Source organism: Myotis nattereri, assembly GCF_964212035.1.
Source record: "Myotis nattereri genome assembly, chromosome: 3".
NCBI classification, from domain to species: Eukaryota; Metazoa; Chordata; class Mammalia; order Chiroptera; family Vespertilionidae; genus Myotis; species Myotis nattereri.
Window position 1 is genome coordinate 8,013,785 of NC_138077.1, and position 16,455 is coordinate 8,030,239.

General features: G+C 44.9%; 1 protein-coding gene across 1 annotated transcript in view; it reads right to left on the reverse strand.

Moving 5' to 3' along the window:
* Positions 1 to 257: 257 nt before the first annotated feature.
* The window catches only part of HSF2BP (heat shock transcription factor 2 binding protein), a gene marked incomplete at its 5' end in the record, with an annotated part of 66,343 nt that continues 50,145 nt past the window's right edge, over positions 258 to 16,455 (reverse strand). The window contains one exon of the mRNA XM_081087957.1: positions 258 to 949. Coding sequence (XP_080944083.1) covers positions 741 to 949 — 209 coding nt within the window. The 3' untranslated portion in view covers positions 258 to 740. The remainder of the gene's footprint in view (positions 950 to 16,455) is intronic.

Genomic DNA, 16,455 nt, shown 5'->3' on the forward strand with positions numbered 1-16,455 from the left:
GGCCTAGATGCAGACGAGAAGGAAACCTGTGGTGCGGGGACTCTGGTACACACTAGTGTACATCATTACACTGCATGCGTTTCAATCCTGGAGGCCCTTTTCATGGTATTTGTTATATGAAACAGTGGGCTTTATTCTGAGTTTATAAAGGACCCAGAACAATGCAAGGAGAGTTCTCCTACCAATCATTGTCAGATACAGCTTCCCAATTCAAGTTTGTAATATTTCAAAAAACAATAGTTGGAGCACATCAATGATTCTTCTGACTTTCTTTATTCAAAAATAAAAGAGGCACAAAAATATAGAACTAAAATGTCCAATGGCATGTGAACTAGCAAGTCACCAAAAGTTTAAAGGTAAACTTGCATTTGGGGCATTAGTTATAATTACTAGAGAAAGAATGAACTGTTTTTCAATTAAATGTATCTCAGGGCTGGTGGTTACTTCATCTCCCATTTTGGGGGGACTCACAGGTCTCAGAAAGTCCCCTGAGCAGCAGGAGCCCTCTAAGAAGCCAGCACAGCTGACATGGCTGCTGCGACAGGATGGGTTCTTTCTCGGGCTCCCCTTGGCAAGATTAACTCACCACCCACAAGTACCTTCACTCCCAGGGGGAGGTGTGTGGATACATATTCATTCACGTCCATCTCTAGTCAAGAACATCTGGCCATCTCTAACACATGGCCCTCGGTGATGGTTCAGAACACCAAGTGGGGACCTGGGAAGGAGGAGGGACATGTCTACGCATCACACTCCAGAGCTCGGAGGTCGTCCAGGAGCTCCTGGGCCACGGCCTGCAGGCGGGGGTTGCGGCTCTTGGACATGGCCAGGATGCGCTGCAGGGGCAGGGAGCTCCGGAGCTCAGAGGCCAACTTGGAGAAGACTTCTGGCTCCAGAACCACTGACTGGACAAGTCGCAAAACATGAAGACACACCTCTGCGTCTGGATCTAGGGGCAAGAGGTAACACTCTGGTTAGAATGAAACTCCTAATCTTGAGGTAGAATCTAACCCTCAAGGGTTCTTGAATTTTCTGAATGACAGATTTGACAGTTTTGAAAATTATGAGCTGAACTAGAAATTGCATCAATTCTTGATGTAAAAACTTAGCTCATAAGAGCAGCATGAAAAACCTCAATCGTCATCTATTTAGTAATATCCCGTCTTCAAATATTACAACCACATAACTTTAAAATGCTGAAAAATACGAGGGCTTTTCATGTTGTTGACGGTAATTCTATCCACTTGCAACACTGTTTTCAAAGGTATTATTACACTTTCACTGCAACAAATCCCTCAGAAACCACATATGGATGTGGCATCTGTGCAGGACACTGAGTTCCAGAGTCACAGGCCACAGCACTCACATTGTATTCCACTTTTCCCACATGAAGTACAGAACCGAGTAGCCCTGCATATATTGTAGCAACCATTTAAAAAGCTAGACTGAAACAACAGTCCAACACAAAGTTTTATCCTTAACCAGGTGGACCCAGCTCTCCTTATCATTTCTCCCTACCTGGAGCCTTTGCTTCTTGATTGGATATTGTAACTGGAACCGGGCTCAAAATCAGTACCTCTTTCTTAGCATTGTTCTTAAAAAGCCTTTTAAGTACGTGAATGGAAAGAGTGGACTGAGCAAACCTTCACTGGGACCTGCCACAATACCAAGGCCCACCCAGAGCTTTCCCTATTGAATCAGAGCCCTTGGGGCATCGTAAGGACTGCTGGGCTAGGGCAGGAGAAAAGAGAGCCCTGCTGCACCCTGGGCAGGGCAGGGATGTCCAGTTTCAACTCTAATAGGTAAAGAGCTTGGAAACTGTCACCCCACCCATGTAACAAGAAAAGAGGAATAAACTGAGAATCAAAGACTTTTCTTGAAATGAGGTTGCAGGGTAATGACAGCCAACATCAGTTTTCCTAGACAGAAACCACTGGAGCCTAAACGGATAGGATCATTCTGACAAACTGCTGGAAGCTGGGTATGGAATACCATGATAGTAAGAAACTTCTGGGGGTGAGGCAATCTTAGGGGGACCTCCACATTCTTGTGGGTTTGATCTCCAAGAACCCCAAAAGGTTCTCACATGGTCTGGCAGAGGGCAATGAGGAGTGACTGTTCTGAAATACATCTAGGTTGCTTCCCATGACAAACTTTTTTTTTTTCCCAGAAGAGACTAAAGTCTCTCCACACAACAAGAACTACAGGAACTACAAAAACAAAGGATGATAGCTGGGAGACTGAAAGGCACAGACTCTATCTAAGGAGGAATTCTTAGGGAAACCCAAAGGAAACAGGGGAAATGGTGAGAACAACTGGAATATGAAGCCCCTGGAGCCTCCATAGAACACAGCCCAACCCCTAGCCAGATTAACATAAAACCGCACACGGAAGTCCTATTTACCCAGTAAATAATGTCTATCCTTCAACCAAAAATTACCAGGCACACTAAAAGGAAAAAGCACAGTCTAAAGAGACAAACCAGGCATAAGAACCACATTCAGATAAGACAGAGATTTTGGAATTATCAGATAGGTGATTTAAAATAACTACTAGAGGCACAGTGCACAAAATTCGCGTACTCAAGGGGGGGTTCCCTCAGCTCAGCCTGTGCCCTCTTGCAGTGCGGGAGCCCTTGGGGGATGTCTGACTGCCACGGAGGCGGGAGAGACTCCTGCCATCATCACCGCGCTCGTCAGCCGTGAGCCCAGCTCAGAGCTTCTGGCTGAGCTGCGCTCCCCCTGTGGGAGCGCACTGATCACCAGAGGCAGCTTCTGCATTGAGCATCTTCCCCCTGGTGGTCAGTGTGCATCATAGTGACCAGTCGTTCTGCCGTTCAGTCGATTTGCATATTAGCCTTTTATTATATAGGATGATCTGGCCTGGCCAGCGTGGTTCAGTGGTTGAAAGTCAACCTATGAACCAGGAGGTCACAGTTCAAGTCCTGGTCAGGGCATATCCCGATTGCGGGCTTGATCCCCAGTGTGGGGCGTGCAGGAGGCAGCTGATCGATGATTCTCACTCATCACTGATGTTTCTGTCTCTCCCTCTCCCTTCCTCTCTAAAATCAATAAAAATATATTTAAAAATAAAATAACTATAATCAGGATGCTTCGGGCTCTGTATTAATCAGCTGCCAAAACAAAATAGTACAGACAAGGTGGCTAACACAATAGAAATATATTTTTTCACAATTCTGAAGGCTGATAGTTCAAGATCAAGGTGTGTCAGCAAGGTGGGTTTCCCTAAGGCCTTGTCCTACAGATGGCCTTTTCTCTGTCCTCACACATGCCTGGTGTCTCTCCTATGTCCTAATCTCTTCTTGTAAGAACACCTGTCAGATTGGATTAGGATCCACTGTAAAGGCATCATTTTAATTGCTTTTTTAGAGGCCCTAGTTCCAAATACAATCAGAGATACTAGGTAGGTTAGGGCTTTAGCATATGAATTTTCAACAATTCAGCCCATAACAGGCTCTAATGCAAGAATAGAAGAACAATGTAAACAGAGAGATGGAAACTACAAAAAAAAGAATCAATTTCAGCTTAAATATTCTCTCTTCAGAGAGTCATTCCCTTACCACCAATGAAATTACCCTGTCACCCATCACCCTGTCTTAATTCTCTGAATACCAATTATTCTATGGAGTTATCTTCTCTCCTCCCCCACTGAAAAGCTACAGGAAAGCAAAGACCTGACTGTCTTGCCCATCACTCTATCTCCAATACAACAAATATCTGCTGAATGAATGAGATGATTGTATTTTATGTGGTCAAGCTGATGTAATATAAATGAGAACGAAATTTCTGAACAAATAAAATAATTAGGCAAGCTGCAGAGACAGCAGTGTAGCCCTTTAAAAAGGGCCAAGTAAAACAAGCCACTGGAGGTCATAAATGAGACACATGCAGTCAAGGGTGCAGCCCTACAGGAACAACTTCACGGTGACATCATCATAAGGAAACAGTTCAGTGACAGCACTGGAAGGGAACACAGACTAAGGGAAAGGGCAAATGGTTTGTAATATAAGCACCCAAACTGTACAGGGGGAGAATAACATGGAACTCAGGTTCATTTGGGCCACAGATTAACAAATGCTGAGTTATAATGATACAATTTCTCTTTTAAAACAACCATGGAAAACCTAATTACTTGAGATTGAGAACATCCCCACAGATGGCTCAATTTTGGGTTTAGAAATGGGTAAAGCAACTTGACTGAGAAAGGCATCCACCAACACAGACATGACACAGATGTCAGGATTACTTGACAGGAGTTTTCAAGAGCCTCCACAAAAATTCTTAACATGCTGGAAACAGATGAAAAAATAGAAAGTCTCAGCAAAGAAATAGAAGACATAAAGAACAAAATGGAAACATTATAACTGAAAAATACAATAACTGAAATTAAAAACTTGATGGAGACAGAATGGAGGAGCCGGAGAAAAGAATCAGTGAACTGGAAGATGGGACAATAGAAATTACCCAATCTGAATGACAGGGAAAAACAGAGCCTCTGTGTCCAGTGGGACTATGACAAAAATCGAACACTCATGTCTTTGCAATTCTGGAAAGAGAGGGAAAGTCAGCAGGGCTGGAAAATACTCCAAGAAATAATGGCTGAGATTTTACTCTATTTGGCAACAGATACAAACCTACAGATCCAATAAGCTGAGCAAACGCCAAACAGGATAGACCTTAAGAAATATGTGCCAAGACACATCACAGCCAAACTTCTGAAAACTAAAGACAAAGTCTTGAAAGCAGCAAGAGAGAAATGACACCTCATTTTAAAAAATATATTTTATTGATTTTTTACAAGGGGAAGGGGAGGGACAGAGAGTTAGAAACATCGATGAGAGAGAAACATCGATCAGCTGCCTCCTGCACATTCCCTACTGGGGACGTGCCCGCAACCAAGGTACATGCCCTTGACTGGAATCGAACCTGGGGCCCTTGAGTCCGCAGGCCGACGCTCTATCCACAGAGCCAAACCAGTCAGGGCATGACACCTCATTTATAGGAGAAAAACAATTTAATGATACTAGGTTTCTCATCAGAAACCAAGGAGGTCAGAAGCAAGTGACTCAATATTTTCCAGGTGTTGAAGCAAAAGAATTGTCAACTCAGAATTCTTTACTTAGGGAAAATGTCCTTCAGAAATGAAGGGGAATTCAAGACATTCTCTGTTTAAGAAAAATTAAGAGAAGCTGCTGCAGACCTACTGTAAAAGAACGGCGGGTCACACAGAAACTCATACAGGAGTGTTCATAGACGCATTTATCAGTAACAGCCTGTTGAGAGTGTAGCTCAGCTATTCCGTGGTATTACTGCCTCACCTTCCCTTTTGTTTTGCCCAGCGGGGCCCTAAACTAACACTGGCCCTCATGCAAGGTATGTCCTAGATAATAGCTCAGAAAGTCACAAGCAAACGTATGTCCTGATACAATTTCTCCAGTATCCTAAGACCAACAGTCTCCCCTGCCTTCCAGCGGCTTCCCCTACGTGCCCCTTAGATAAGACCTTTGTGGGGCTTACCCAAACCCCACTCTTTTGGTTGGAATTGACGAATCCAGTCTTAGTCTAGGAACCTCAAAGCACTCCACCCTCAGACCCTAATAAAGGCATGAATGAGCCCCAGGTCCTGCTTCCTGTGTGCACTCTGCCCTGACCTCCTGGTGTGGCCCCTCCAAGTGTGTAGGGTACCTCCTCCAGGACCTGTGACTAATAAACTCTTTTTCAATTCCCCTTGCGATCCATTGTTGAACCACAGCTCACCATCCAGCAACCTGCATTTACCAAGTTTTAACTTGACAATTTACCCAGTCTAAAAGTGGAAACAACACAAGTGTCTAAGGGATGAATGGATAAACAAAATGCGGTACATCTATACAATGGAATACTATTCAGTAATGAGAAGGAATGGATAATCCTTGAATACATGCTAAATGAAAGAAGCCAAACATAAAAAGCTACATATTATAAAATTTCAATTTTATGAATTGCCCCAAGTAGGTAAATCCATAGAGACAGAAAACAGATTAATGGTTTCCAAAGGCTGGGTGGAAAAAATAATGGGGAGTGATGGCTAAGGGGTATGGGGGTTTCCATGGTAGTGATGAAAACATTCTTAAATTAGATGATGGTGATGATGGTTGCACAACCCTGTGATTACCCTAAAAACTAATGAATCATGCACTGTAAGTGGGTGAATGTTATGATGTGCACAAATCTTATGTACAATTCAGAAAGTTCTGACAGATGTACACATCCATGAAAAAAACCATCCCAACAAGATCGAGAACACTTGGCACCGCAAAGCTCCCTCACGGCCTTCCCGTCCAGCCAGTCCTTACCTACCAGCAACCGATGTCCTGATTTCTATCACCACCGCTTAGTTTTGCCTGTTCTTGAAAAACGTACATAGAACCACACATTTTTTCAAAAAGCACTATTTCATTATTAAAGCTCAGGCAAATCAAACCCAATAAAATAATGTTCTGCTTGTTGTTTTCCTCTATTTTTTATGAATTTAGTCCCCTCTTGACATTGGGGGTATTCTCACGAAGCGTCCTACTAACAGTCTGGCTGGACACGGAATCAATGGGTCATGTACGTCTCTTCCCAGACAGTGCGTAGACAGGTTTCTCTGTGAATGTCTGTATTAGATTTAGTCCTTTGGGCGTGGGGAGAAGAGGTGAGGGGAGGAGACGCTATGCTAACAGGGCACCAACAATTATAAACAAGTGATGCAATTTTAACAAGCTGATCAAAGAACTCCTCTGGGTGATATCCTCCCCAGCTCTGCACTCTCAGTGACTGGTGGCTGTCCCAGACCCCCTCGCCCACCACCCCTCACGCCCCTTCCTATTCTCCAGACACACACTCATCACCACTGACTTAGCTCTATGGGTCCCAAACGGGGCTTTTAGACACGACTTCCCTGGATGGTGACAGGTGCTTCCGTCCACCCCACACCACCCCCACTGGGGAGGAAAACATGGGACAGGAAAAAAGGCACTCTGGGAATTAAGCTATGGCTAACTAAGGACTAGAAGACAAGGAGATGGCACTGTGATAGCTCTTGTCACAGGCACTGACTCCACATGCCACATTTCTCAAAAGGCACTCACACTGACACAAAGAAAACCTGACAAAGCTCAGGATTTCCTGACAGCTGACCTGGCTCCCTAAGGCACAGCTCAGACACACTCTCACACATGCTCACAGGGCCTTTCTGTTCTCAGTCATTCTTAAAATTAAAACAAACGGTCTAACTTTACTTATCAAGGTAACCATCCTTGTTTTCTAAATTACTGCATTAAATGCATAAACTGAAATATGAAGTGAGCTGCGAGTTCATCTCCATGACAAGGTGTCTCACAGGGTGAAGTATGTAACCTGACATCTCCCCACCGTCACTTCAGCAAAGCCAGCCGTTGTTTTCTCATGTGTAGACTGAATGTTTAATCGTCTACGTGGTTACTGTAGAGACTGAATAAGGAGACACATCAAAGTGTCTCTCAAGACGCTGCGCACATAGCTGCATTCCATAAATAGCATTTCCAAACTACACAGAACAAACCTTCACCCCCGCTCTCCACCAGCGGCCCATTCTCACCACACAGGCCTCTGCTGCTCTTCCAACAGAGCAGCGCCACCCCCACCTCGGAACTCTCGCACTGCCCATCCCCCTGGGCAACATACTTTCCTAGAAACCCTGGAGCCAGTGTCCCACTGCCTTCAGGTCTTTGTGTCGAAGTCAGCTGCTCAGTAGCCTTCCGTGAACATCTTAAAATAAAACCAAGAGCAAACACTGCCGCCTATTCCCCTTCCCTGCCTTTTTTTCTCAGTAGCATTAAAAATCATAAAACACACTGTATGTTTTCTAATTTATTTTCTCTACTGTCTCTCTTCACTCACCCGCTCCATGAAGACAAGGGCTTGAAACTGTTTGGTTCGCTGCTGTATCCCCAGTGCCAGGAACCGTGCCTGCACATAGTAGGGGCAAATCATAAAGATCTTTTGAGTGGATTAAGAGTGTCCAGTGTCAGAGAACAAAGGAATTACAGAATTCAAAAGAAGAAAACACTGCTGCTAGGAGTAAATCTAATGAAAGATGACAGTCAAGATCTCTATGCAGAAAACAATATACTATTGAGAGAAAGATCTAATCAGTGAGGAGATATATCATGCCACGTACTAAAGTCTCAACACTGTAAAGATTTCAGTTTTTGAAACTAATCTACAGATGCAATTTCAATCAAAATCAAAACAGCTTCCTTTGTGGAGTTTTACATACAGATTCTAAAAATTACATGGAAAGGAGCCAGCAATAGCAAAGGCATCCTTGAAGAAAATTAAGAGAAAGTGCCTGTATGTCTCTAAAAGAGATGATGTGATAATGCAAAGTGATGGGCTGGAATGGAGAGCCCAAGAACGTGAGGAATGCTATTAAAGGACAAAGGCCACTCTGAGGAGCCTGGGGAAAGGACAATCCTGCCCATAAATGTGCTGGCCTGCAGATATCCATATGGGAAGAAAATTAAACTTGATCCCTACCACACAGCATACCACATGTCAGGGAGATATGGCCACTAAATGCGAAAAGCAGAAAGAGAAGGCTACCAGATGAAAGAGAACTTCTGACTTATCAAAAGTCACCACTAAGAGAAATAAAGCAAGACACGGAGTGGTAAAATATATGTGCAACTTTTACAAAACCAACTGAGACCCTATTCCAGAATGTAAAAATTAATAAGTCAGACAACCTAACAGAAAAGTAGTAGCAGAGTAGAACAGGACTTGACAAAAGAGGGTATCCGAAAGGCCAAGCATACACAGAACTCATCAGAAAAATAACGTTAAACCACAATGAGGGAACATCTACCCCCGCTGACTGGCTGAGGACGGAGGCCTACAACAGCAGGCATTCATGCTGCTGGTAAAATTGACACCTGGTACAACCACTTTGGGAACAGCCCAGCATAAGCTACTAGAGTTTGAAGACATACACTTCCATTGATCCCAAACTTCCATTTCTAATTGGTGCCCCCAAACAGGAAAATATGCATGTTTACCACAGGCAGGTTCCAGAGTTTTGGAGCAGCATTATTTGTAAGACAGAAGCAACCCAAATGTGCGATCAGAATGACAAGTGGCCCAGCTGATATACAGGAATCCTGCACAGCCGTGAGTCTCAGCTGCGGGTGGGCACTGTACCCTCCGGGGGATATTCTGAATGTCAGTTTTGGTTGTCATAACTGGGAAGTGCTACTAGCAATAGTGAGTAGAGGCCAGGGCTGCTGCTTACCATCCTGCAATGCACGCTGACGGCCCCACCACAGAGAATGATGCTGCCTGTATGTCCACAGTGCTGAGACAACCTGCAGTGCGACAATGTGTCTCCAGGGACTGGCAGCCTGTGAGGAGCCTTGCAAACAAAATGTGAATGAAAAGCCAACACAAAAGCATGATTCCACTTAGATAACATTCAAAAATGGGAAACAGGCAGAAGAAAGAGTGACTAGGAGGGTGCAAAAGGTTTTCAGGGTGCTGGCAACTCATCATTTCTCGGTCTGGGTGGCGTTAAAAAATGTTCCTTTGTGATAATTCTCTCAGTTTCACTTTTATGTTTTATATATTTTTCTCTAAGTATGTGCACTTACTAATTTTGATAACAGAAGGAAGGGAAAAAGGAAGAAAGGGAAGAAGGCAGGGAGGGGACAGAAAGAAAAATATCTATTTGCCAAAGTCCTTCCAGAGAAGCCCTTCCCACACCTCCGGGCCAACAGACCTCCTGCTGTCTCCCAAACCTGACAGACTGGCATGGGGGTCAGCCCTCCCAGCCCACCCACTGGGGTCCACGCTAACATCTCTTCTCCTGGATCCCTCCCTCGCTCTATCAGGGCCCCATTGCCAGGTTCAGGGTCCAGCTCCACCACTTGATCCCTGGTGGCAAGAGTAGTGGCCTCACAGGGCTGGTGAAGGGATTATGTGAGTTAAACACATGTAACATGCTCAGGATAAGGCCCAGCACAGAGCAACACTAAGAAATGCTAGTTATCATCATCTCATCAAGTATTCTATACTGTCTCAAACTAGTTCGTTTAAGTATTGCCTTCTATGATGGTTGATTTCATGTGTCAACTGGACTGGGTTTAAGTACAGAGCTGGAAAACATGGTTTCTGGGTGTGTCTGTGAAGGTGAATCCACAGACTGAGTAATGATCACTCTCACCAGTATGGATGACATCATCCAATCCTTAGAGGCCTAAACAGAACAAGAAGGCTGAGAAAGGGCAAATTCACTTTCTCTGCATGAGTGTGATGTCAGCTCCTGCCTCCAGACATCAGATCTCCTGGTCCCAGGCATTAGACTGAATGACACGCCTGGCTTTCCTGCCCCTCCACTTTGCAGAAGGCAGACCTAGGGACTTCTTGGCCTTCATAATCACATGAGCCAATTCCTGTTATATCTCCTCTTATGTATGGATGGATGGACGGACGGACAAACAGATAGACACACAGATCCTATTGGTTCTATTTCTCTGGAGAATCCTGATTAATATATCTTCTCTGCAAATTTCAAGTTCTTTAACACAGACTACAAAGCAGTAACTCTGAGGCCCAGATCCAGCGCCGTGCACTCCTGATGCTCACGTCTTTGCAGACTGGCTGACACTGCACCTGCGTCACAGGGAGTCCCACTGCACACAATGTGCATCTGCTTTCCAGGCAGGCAGGAGGGCTGCTGCTCACATCCGGCAGCAGGAACCTCTGCACTGGGGTGTGTTGGCCTCAGCTGACTGTCTATTAGACTAAAGTCTGAGTGTGACCGTGGACAAATTCTGGAAATAAATAACACCTAACATGCTTTTAAAATAAGCTACACATCACAGCAGCAGCTCACCCAGCCATGAAACGAATTATTTACTTGGTTTTTCCTTTGTTGCCTGCAGGTCTTTTTCTTTAGATTAAAGAAATAGGTGCCTTGCCTTAGCCAGTTTGGCTCAGTGGAGAGCGTTGGCCTGTGGACTAAAGGGTCCCGTGTTCGATTCCAGTCAAGGGTACATGCCCAGGTTGTGGGCTCGATCCCCAGTAGGATGCGTGCAGGAGGCAAGTGATCAATGATTCTCTCTCATCCCTCTCCCTTCCTCTCTGAAATCAATAAAAATATATATTTTTTTAAAAGGTGCCTCGAACATCAAACTGTAATGTAAAAATATCTCTGAAGCCACAGAGTGTCCTCAATTAAAATCTAAGTAATCCAACTCATGTCATGTACACTACTTGTTCCAAGTGACAATCAAGCATTTAGAAAATCTCTTACTCTGCCATGTTCTTTATGAATCTCTTTAGCTATCAATGCATGTTTCCCAGGTGACAACTGTTCTTGCCCCTACAATGACATCTGATTATTTCAGGTTATTACCATACCAACCAGCCACTATGTATAAATGAAGATGCATGTTACTCCTGACAGAAACAACACAAAGGATTTCTCTGCAATTACTTCTCTATGATGGAGGAAAAATTAATTGGATCCAAAAAATCCCATTAAAATAAGAACAAAATCCATTTTCACAAATCAACCAAAACTGTTGTTCTAAGTCTCTAACCAGAGGCAGCTACTGAGCCGTAAGCATGAAGACAGATGAGATTCACGGTGTTATACTGCCACAGGAGCCCCCTGTGAAAGCAGCAGTTTGAGTTAATTTAGCACTCTACTACAGGAACAGTGAGCAAATACTTCTGAGTGCTCCCTGCAGTGCTCTTGTTGTCACAGGCTGACACTAGCGGATGGGCTCTGTAGAGTCCAACACTGTGCCCTGTCCTCTCTCAGAGCGCATGTTCTCTATGCCTCTCTTTGAATGTGAAACAGGGGTCTCAAACTTTACATTCACCAAAGCAAACTCCATCTCCCTACTGCTCCTCCCCAGTACTCCCAACAGCACCAACCGCTGACCCCAAAACCTAAGTGCCACCCTGGACTTCCCTCCTTCATATGCCTCGCCCTTCAAAGTGTACCTTAAATCTGGTCACCTTGATCACCGTCGCTGCTACCTTCCTGGTCACACTGCCACCATCTCCTCAGCTAACCTCTTACAACTGCCTTTAACTCCTTTTGGCCTTCCCAACAGCACCATAATGAGCTTAGTAAACAGTCCAACAGCTAACCTCAGCTAACCTCTTACAACTGCCTTTAACTCCTTTTGGCCTTCCCAACAGCACCATAATGAGCTTAGTAAACAGTCCAACAGCCCATGGCCTGCCCTGCTCAAAGATCTGTTCTCAGCTGTACACTGACCGTAAGGGATCTAGGCCCAACTCTGACTCCTCTCCTGCCATTGGCAGAGTCCTCTACAGCCACACTGGCTTTTCCCACTCCAATACTCTCACTGCCCATGGCTGCTGCAGGGCCCTCAGCTGCCTGTCCTTGGCCCATGATGCTCTGCTCCCAGATCTCTGCATGCTTGTCCTTCACTTAAGTCTCCACTCAAATACCTAAAGAGCAGACCCTAAAGCAGTGGTTCTCAACCTTCCTAATGCCGCAACCCTTTAATACAGTTCCTCATGTTGTGGTGACCCCAATTTCATTGTTACAAATTGAACATAATTAAAGCATTGTGATTAATCACAAAAACAATATGTAATTATATATGTGTTTTCCGATGGCCTTAGGCGACCCCTGTGAAAGGGTCTTTCGACCCCCAAAGGGGTCACGACCAACAGGTTGAGAACCGCTGCCCTAAAGCATGGTCACTCTTGAGTCCTCATGCTACTTCACAAATCAAACAAAACTGTGTTCTACATCTCTAACCAGGAGACAGTTACTGAGCCTTAAGCATAAAGATAGATCAGATCTTTATTTGTATTATGTGATACACGCCATTCTACCTGTTCATTGTCAAGTCTCTCCACCTGAATAAAAGTTCCACAAGGGAAGGACTCTGTCTTGTTCACTTTCGAACCTAGTTCCTAGAACAGGGCTTACTGCTCAATGAATACTTGTGATAAATGAGTTGCCGAGTGGACTCCAAGCCACAGCACACCCTAACCAATGCACCAGCCGCCTGAGGGACAGGTAAAGCCCCCACAACTACAAAGTCAGGTAGAGTCTCCTACCACCAAGGGGCAGGGGGTCAGATAGAACCCACCACTGCAATGAGGGCAGGTAGAGCCCTCAGCTCAGCAACAGAATCTGTGCAGGGGATGTTGAGCCCCTGCAAGTGTACTTTGTGGGCGTCAAAGGAAATACAACATCTAGTCTCTAGTCTCTTACCTAGTTAGAGATTAAAAAAAAAAAAAGTTCCAGGCCATTAACAAGCAACAGATCAGAAAGTGCAAATATGAGTTTGTTTGGAACATTCACCATGGGGCTCTGAAAAAGGAATGATCAGACTTGGGGACAGGATGTCTAGAAAGGCTCCTAGAGAGTGGTTTCAAGTTGGATTCTGAAGGTCTGGGAATAGAATGCATCTTTCCTTAGATGACTGGGAGATGGACTAGAGAAACTTTACAGAGCAGTCTATTTTATGTTTCTAATTTTTTCTTTCCAAAATCAAAAGAGAAGTTATTACTCCAACTATTACAAACTGAAACTCCCTCATCTTGGCTTCTTGCATTAGCTCGTCTGTTTCTGAATTACACTCTAGCAACAGATTCCTCACTTGCCTCCTTCCAAAATCACTTCTCAACTTTTCAACACGATACTTTAGACAACAGATCACACACAGAGGGAAATGGAAAAGGTGTTATTTAGCCCAATGAGGAATTTACTCCTTTTCTAAAATACACTCATGTGGCAGATGGGTCAGCTCTGATATATATGCAGAGCCTGAATCACAACCAAATTAGTCCCACTTCAACACATGTCAAAATACATTAAAATAAGCAGATGTCAGTAACCGTAACAGAAATACCACTGGCAAACACAGAATCCTCAGGAGGGTGTATCATGTATTAAATGGAAGCAACAAAGAACTTTTACATTTCAAATTAAATGTAGTTTAATTTATAAATTCAGCATGGCCTAGGAGAAAACACACAAGCTCAGGTGGAGGGCCACGATATGAACACCAAATACAGTGCTTCTAATGAACTGGTGTTCATGTTCTCTGAGGCTGTTTCCTCATCATAAGCGGGAAGTACACCCATCTCAGAGACTCACAGCACACTAGGTGACACATGTAAGCTTGTGCCAGGTAGAGCTGATACTCAGTAAGTACAGCTATTAGGACTCTGGCTGTTGTGCCTCCTTCAGCCACAAGGATTATCACATACCTATCAACCGACAATTTAGGCATCTTACCTGGAAGATCTTTCTAAGAATTACCTTTTGGTTTGGGTTTCCAGTATGAGAGCTTGTGCCAGCAAACATGTTTTTATTTACTGTGATGGGACAGTGTAGGGAGAGGCAGGGGAAGGGTGTGAAGAGGGTGATGAGCACATACAGCCTGCTCCTAAATGCTTTCTGAGGAGGAGGAGGGCCAGAACCCCAAGGAACACATGAAACTATCAAGTTTACCCATTCCGCAATTTTCTTCACTGGACTTTTGCCCTCACATGAACAGGAAAAAAGACTGAAAGAAAAGCAAAAGGCACCAGTAACCTGTAGGATAATATCAAGCATATCAATGGAGTCCCAGAAGGAGAGGGGAGAAAACATAAATTCTGAAGAAGAAATAGGCATAAATGAGTGAATCCATTAGTGAGTGAACGGAAGAGAAAACATGCCCACCAGAAGTCGCCTGTCCCATCCTTGCATGGCTGAGCAAAGCAGGGTTTGATCCCAGCTCCCCCGTTTTCTAGCACTATGACTCCAGAAAAACCATTTTCTGAGAGTCGCTGCCCAACATAACGGATGGAATGAACGCAGCAAACTTCAGCATGTGCTGTAAGGCTGAGCCCCACATATGTGCAGTGGCCCAGGACACTGTGCAGTCCAGGGAGTGGGTTTCCCCGGGAACTTGTAAATAATACCTCTTCTCTGAGATGAGGAAATCCCCATACTTAGAATGATAAATTAGGAACCTGACTGAAAATATGAGCAGAGAGTTGTAGACCCTGTTGAAATCTCCAGAGACCAGAGCAAAGTTCTTTCATTCATCAGATGAATGCTGATGGAACAGATAAGCCTCAAACCCCAGGTCTCAGCTGAGTATAACAGGACTCGGTGTCTGCCCTTATAGGGCACAGACAGTGTGACTGTAATGGTGAGCACCCTGGTGGGCAGATCATGCAAAAATGGAGAAGCTGGTCAGGCTCAAGCATGGTATAAGGTCGCACACAGAGAGGCAGTGCTGGGGAGGCTGCTGAGGACTGTGCAGAACATGGCCTGTCACTGGAGCCAAGCTCCACGCTAAGAGACTGGGGTGACTCCCAGGCTTCCAGGCTCATCTGCCTCCATGCTCTGCACATCCTTCCCATGCTCTGGGGGCAACTCTGTGACAGGTAGTTTGGCTCGCTAAGGAGTCAGAAACTAGGAAGAAGGTGCTCTGGATAGGGATGAAAGCAATCACCAGCAATCACCAGCACCAGCAATGACCTTCCCGGGGTCCACTACTCCATTAGTGTCTTGCTCTATAAGCCTCAGTTTCTCTGAGTGAGCGTGACCTGAGGCAGCTTTTCATTATCCAGATCATTCCGAGGTCTTGAACGAGGAAGAAGGCCCCGACCATGATCCCTCAGGTCTCTTGGCAGACTGCCACAATCAAGCCTTCCACTGGAAATCATCAGTCACTTTACCATGCCCTTTCGAACTACAGACGATTCTATTTGGCACTTAAATTTGACAAAAACAATCCACTGACCTCTTATCAGTCGGTTGCCACACACTGGCTGGCACCTCTGAAGATACCCAGCGAATCTATGAGCTGGGTGTTTACCTTGGGAGCAATGGTTCGCCCACCTTTTTTGGGCTAAAAAACGTATATATTAAAATTCTGATAAAAGCTATACCCAACCCCCTCGAAGATGCCAGAGTTACATTCTGGCTGGGAGGGCAATGCAGCCTCGAGGAGGAAGTCTGCACCTGCTGGGTTAATCTTGGTCTCCCCCCTGGGAAATGCCTTCCTTGCCTCCCACAGCCCTCCAGGCACTGCTGGAACATGGCTAAATGGAGCAGCTTTCCTGCTGATGGTGGCTAAGGAGGGCCAGCAAGACCAGCCAGCAACTGTAGCCCAGACTGACAGAGCCCTGGGCAGGAGCAGCGGGAGGCCTTCCCTCCCCTTCTCACTGCTAATGGACTTCCCACTATGCTTTTAAAATACCCTGTTAATATTTTCTTTCTGATTTAAGAACTGGAACTAAAAATCTTTGGACCTCTAGGGTTTGGTATTTTTCAAAGATTATAATGTATTCGTATCATAATCCTGGTAACAGGCGGTTGGTCAGCTACAAAGGTCAGAGCCTCGTTCAGATTCATAAGCACCTAGTCATTCTAGAACCTAGA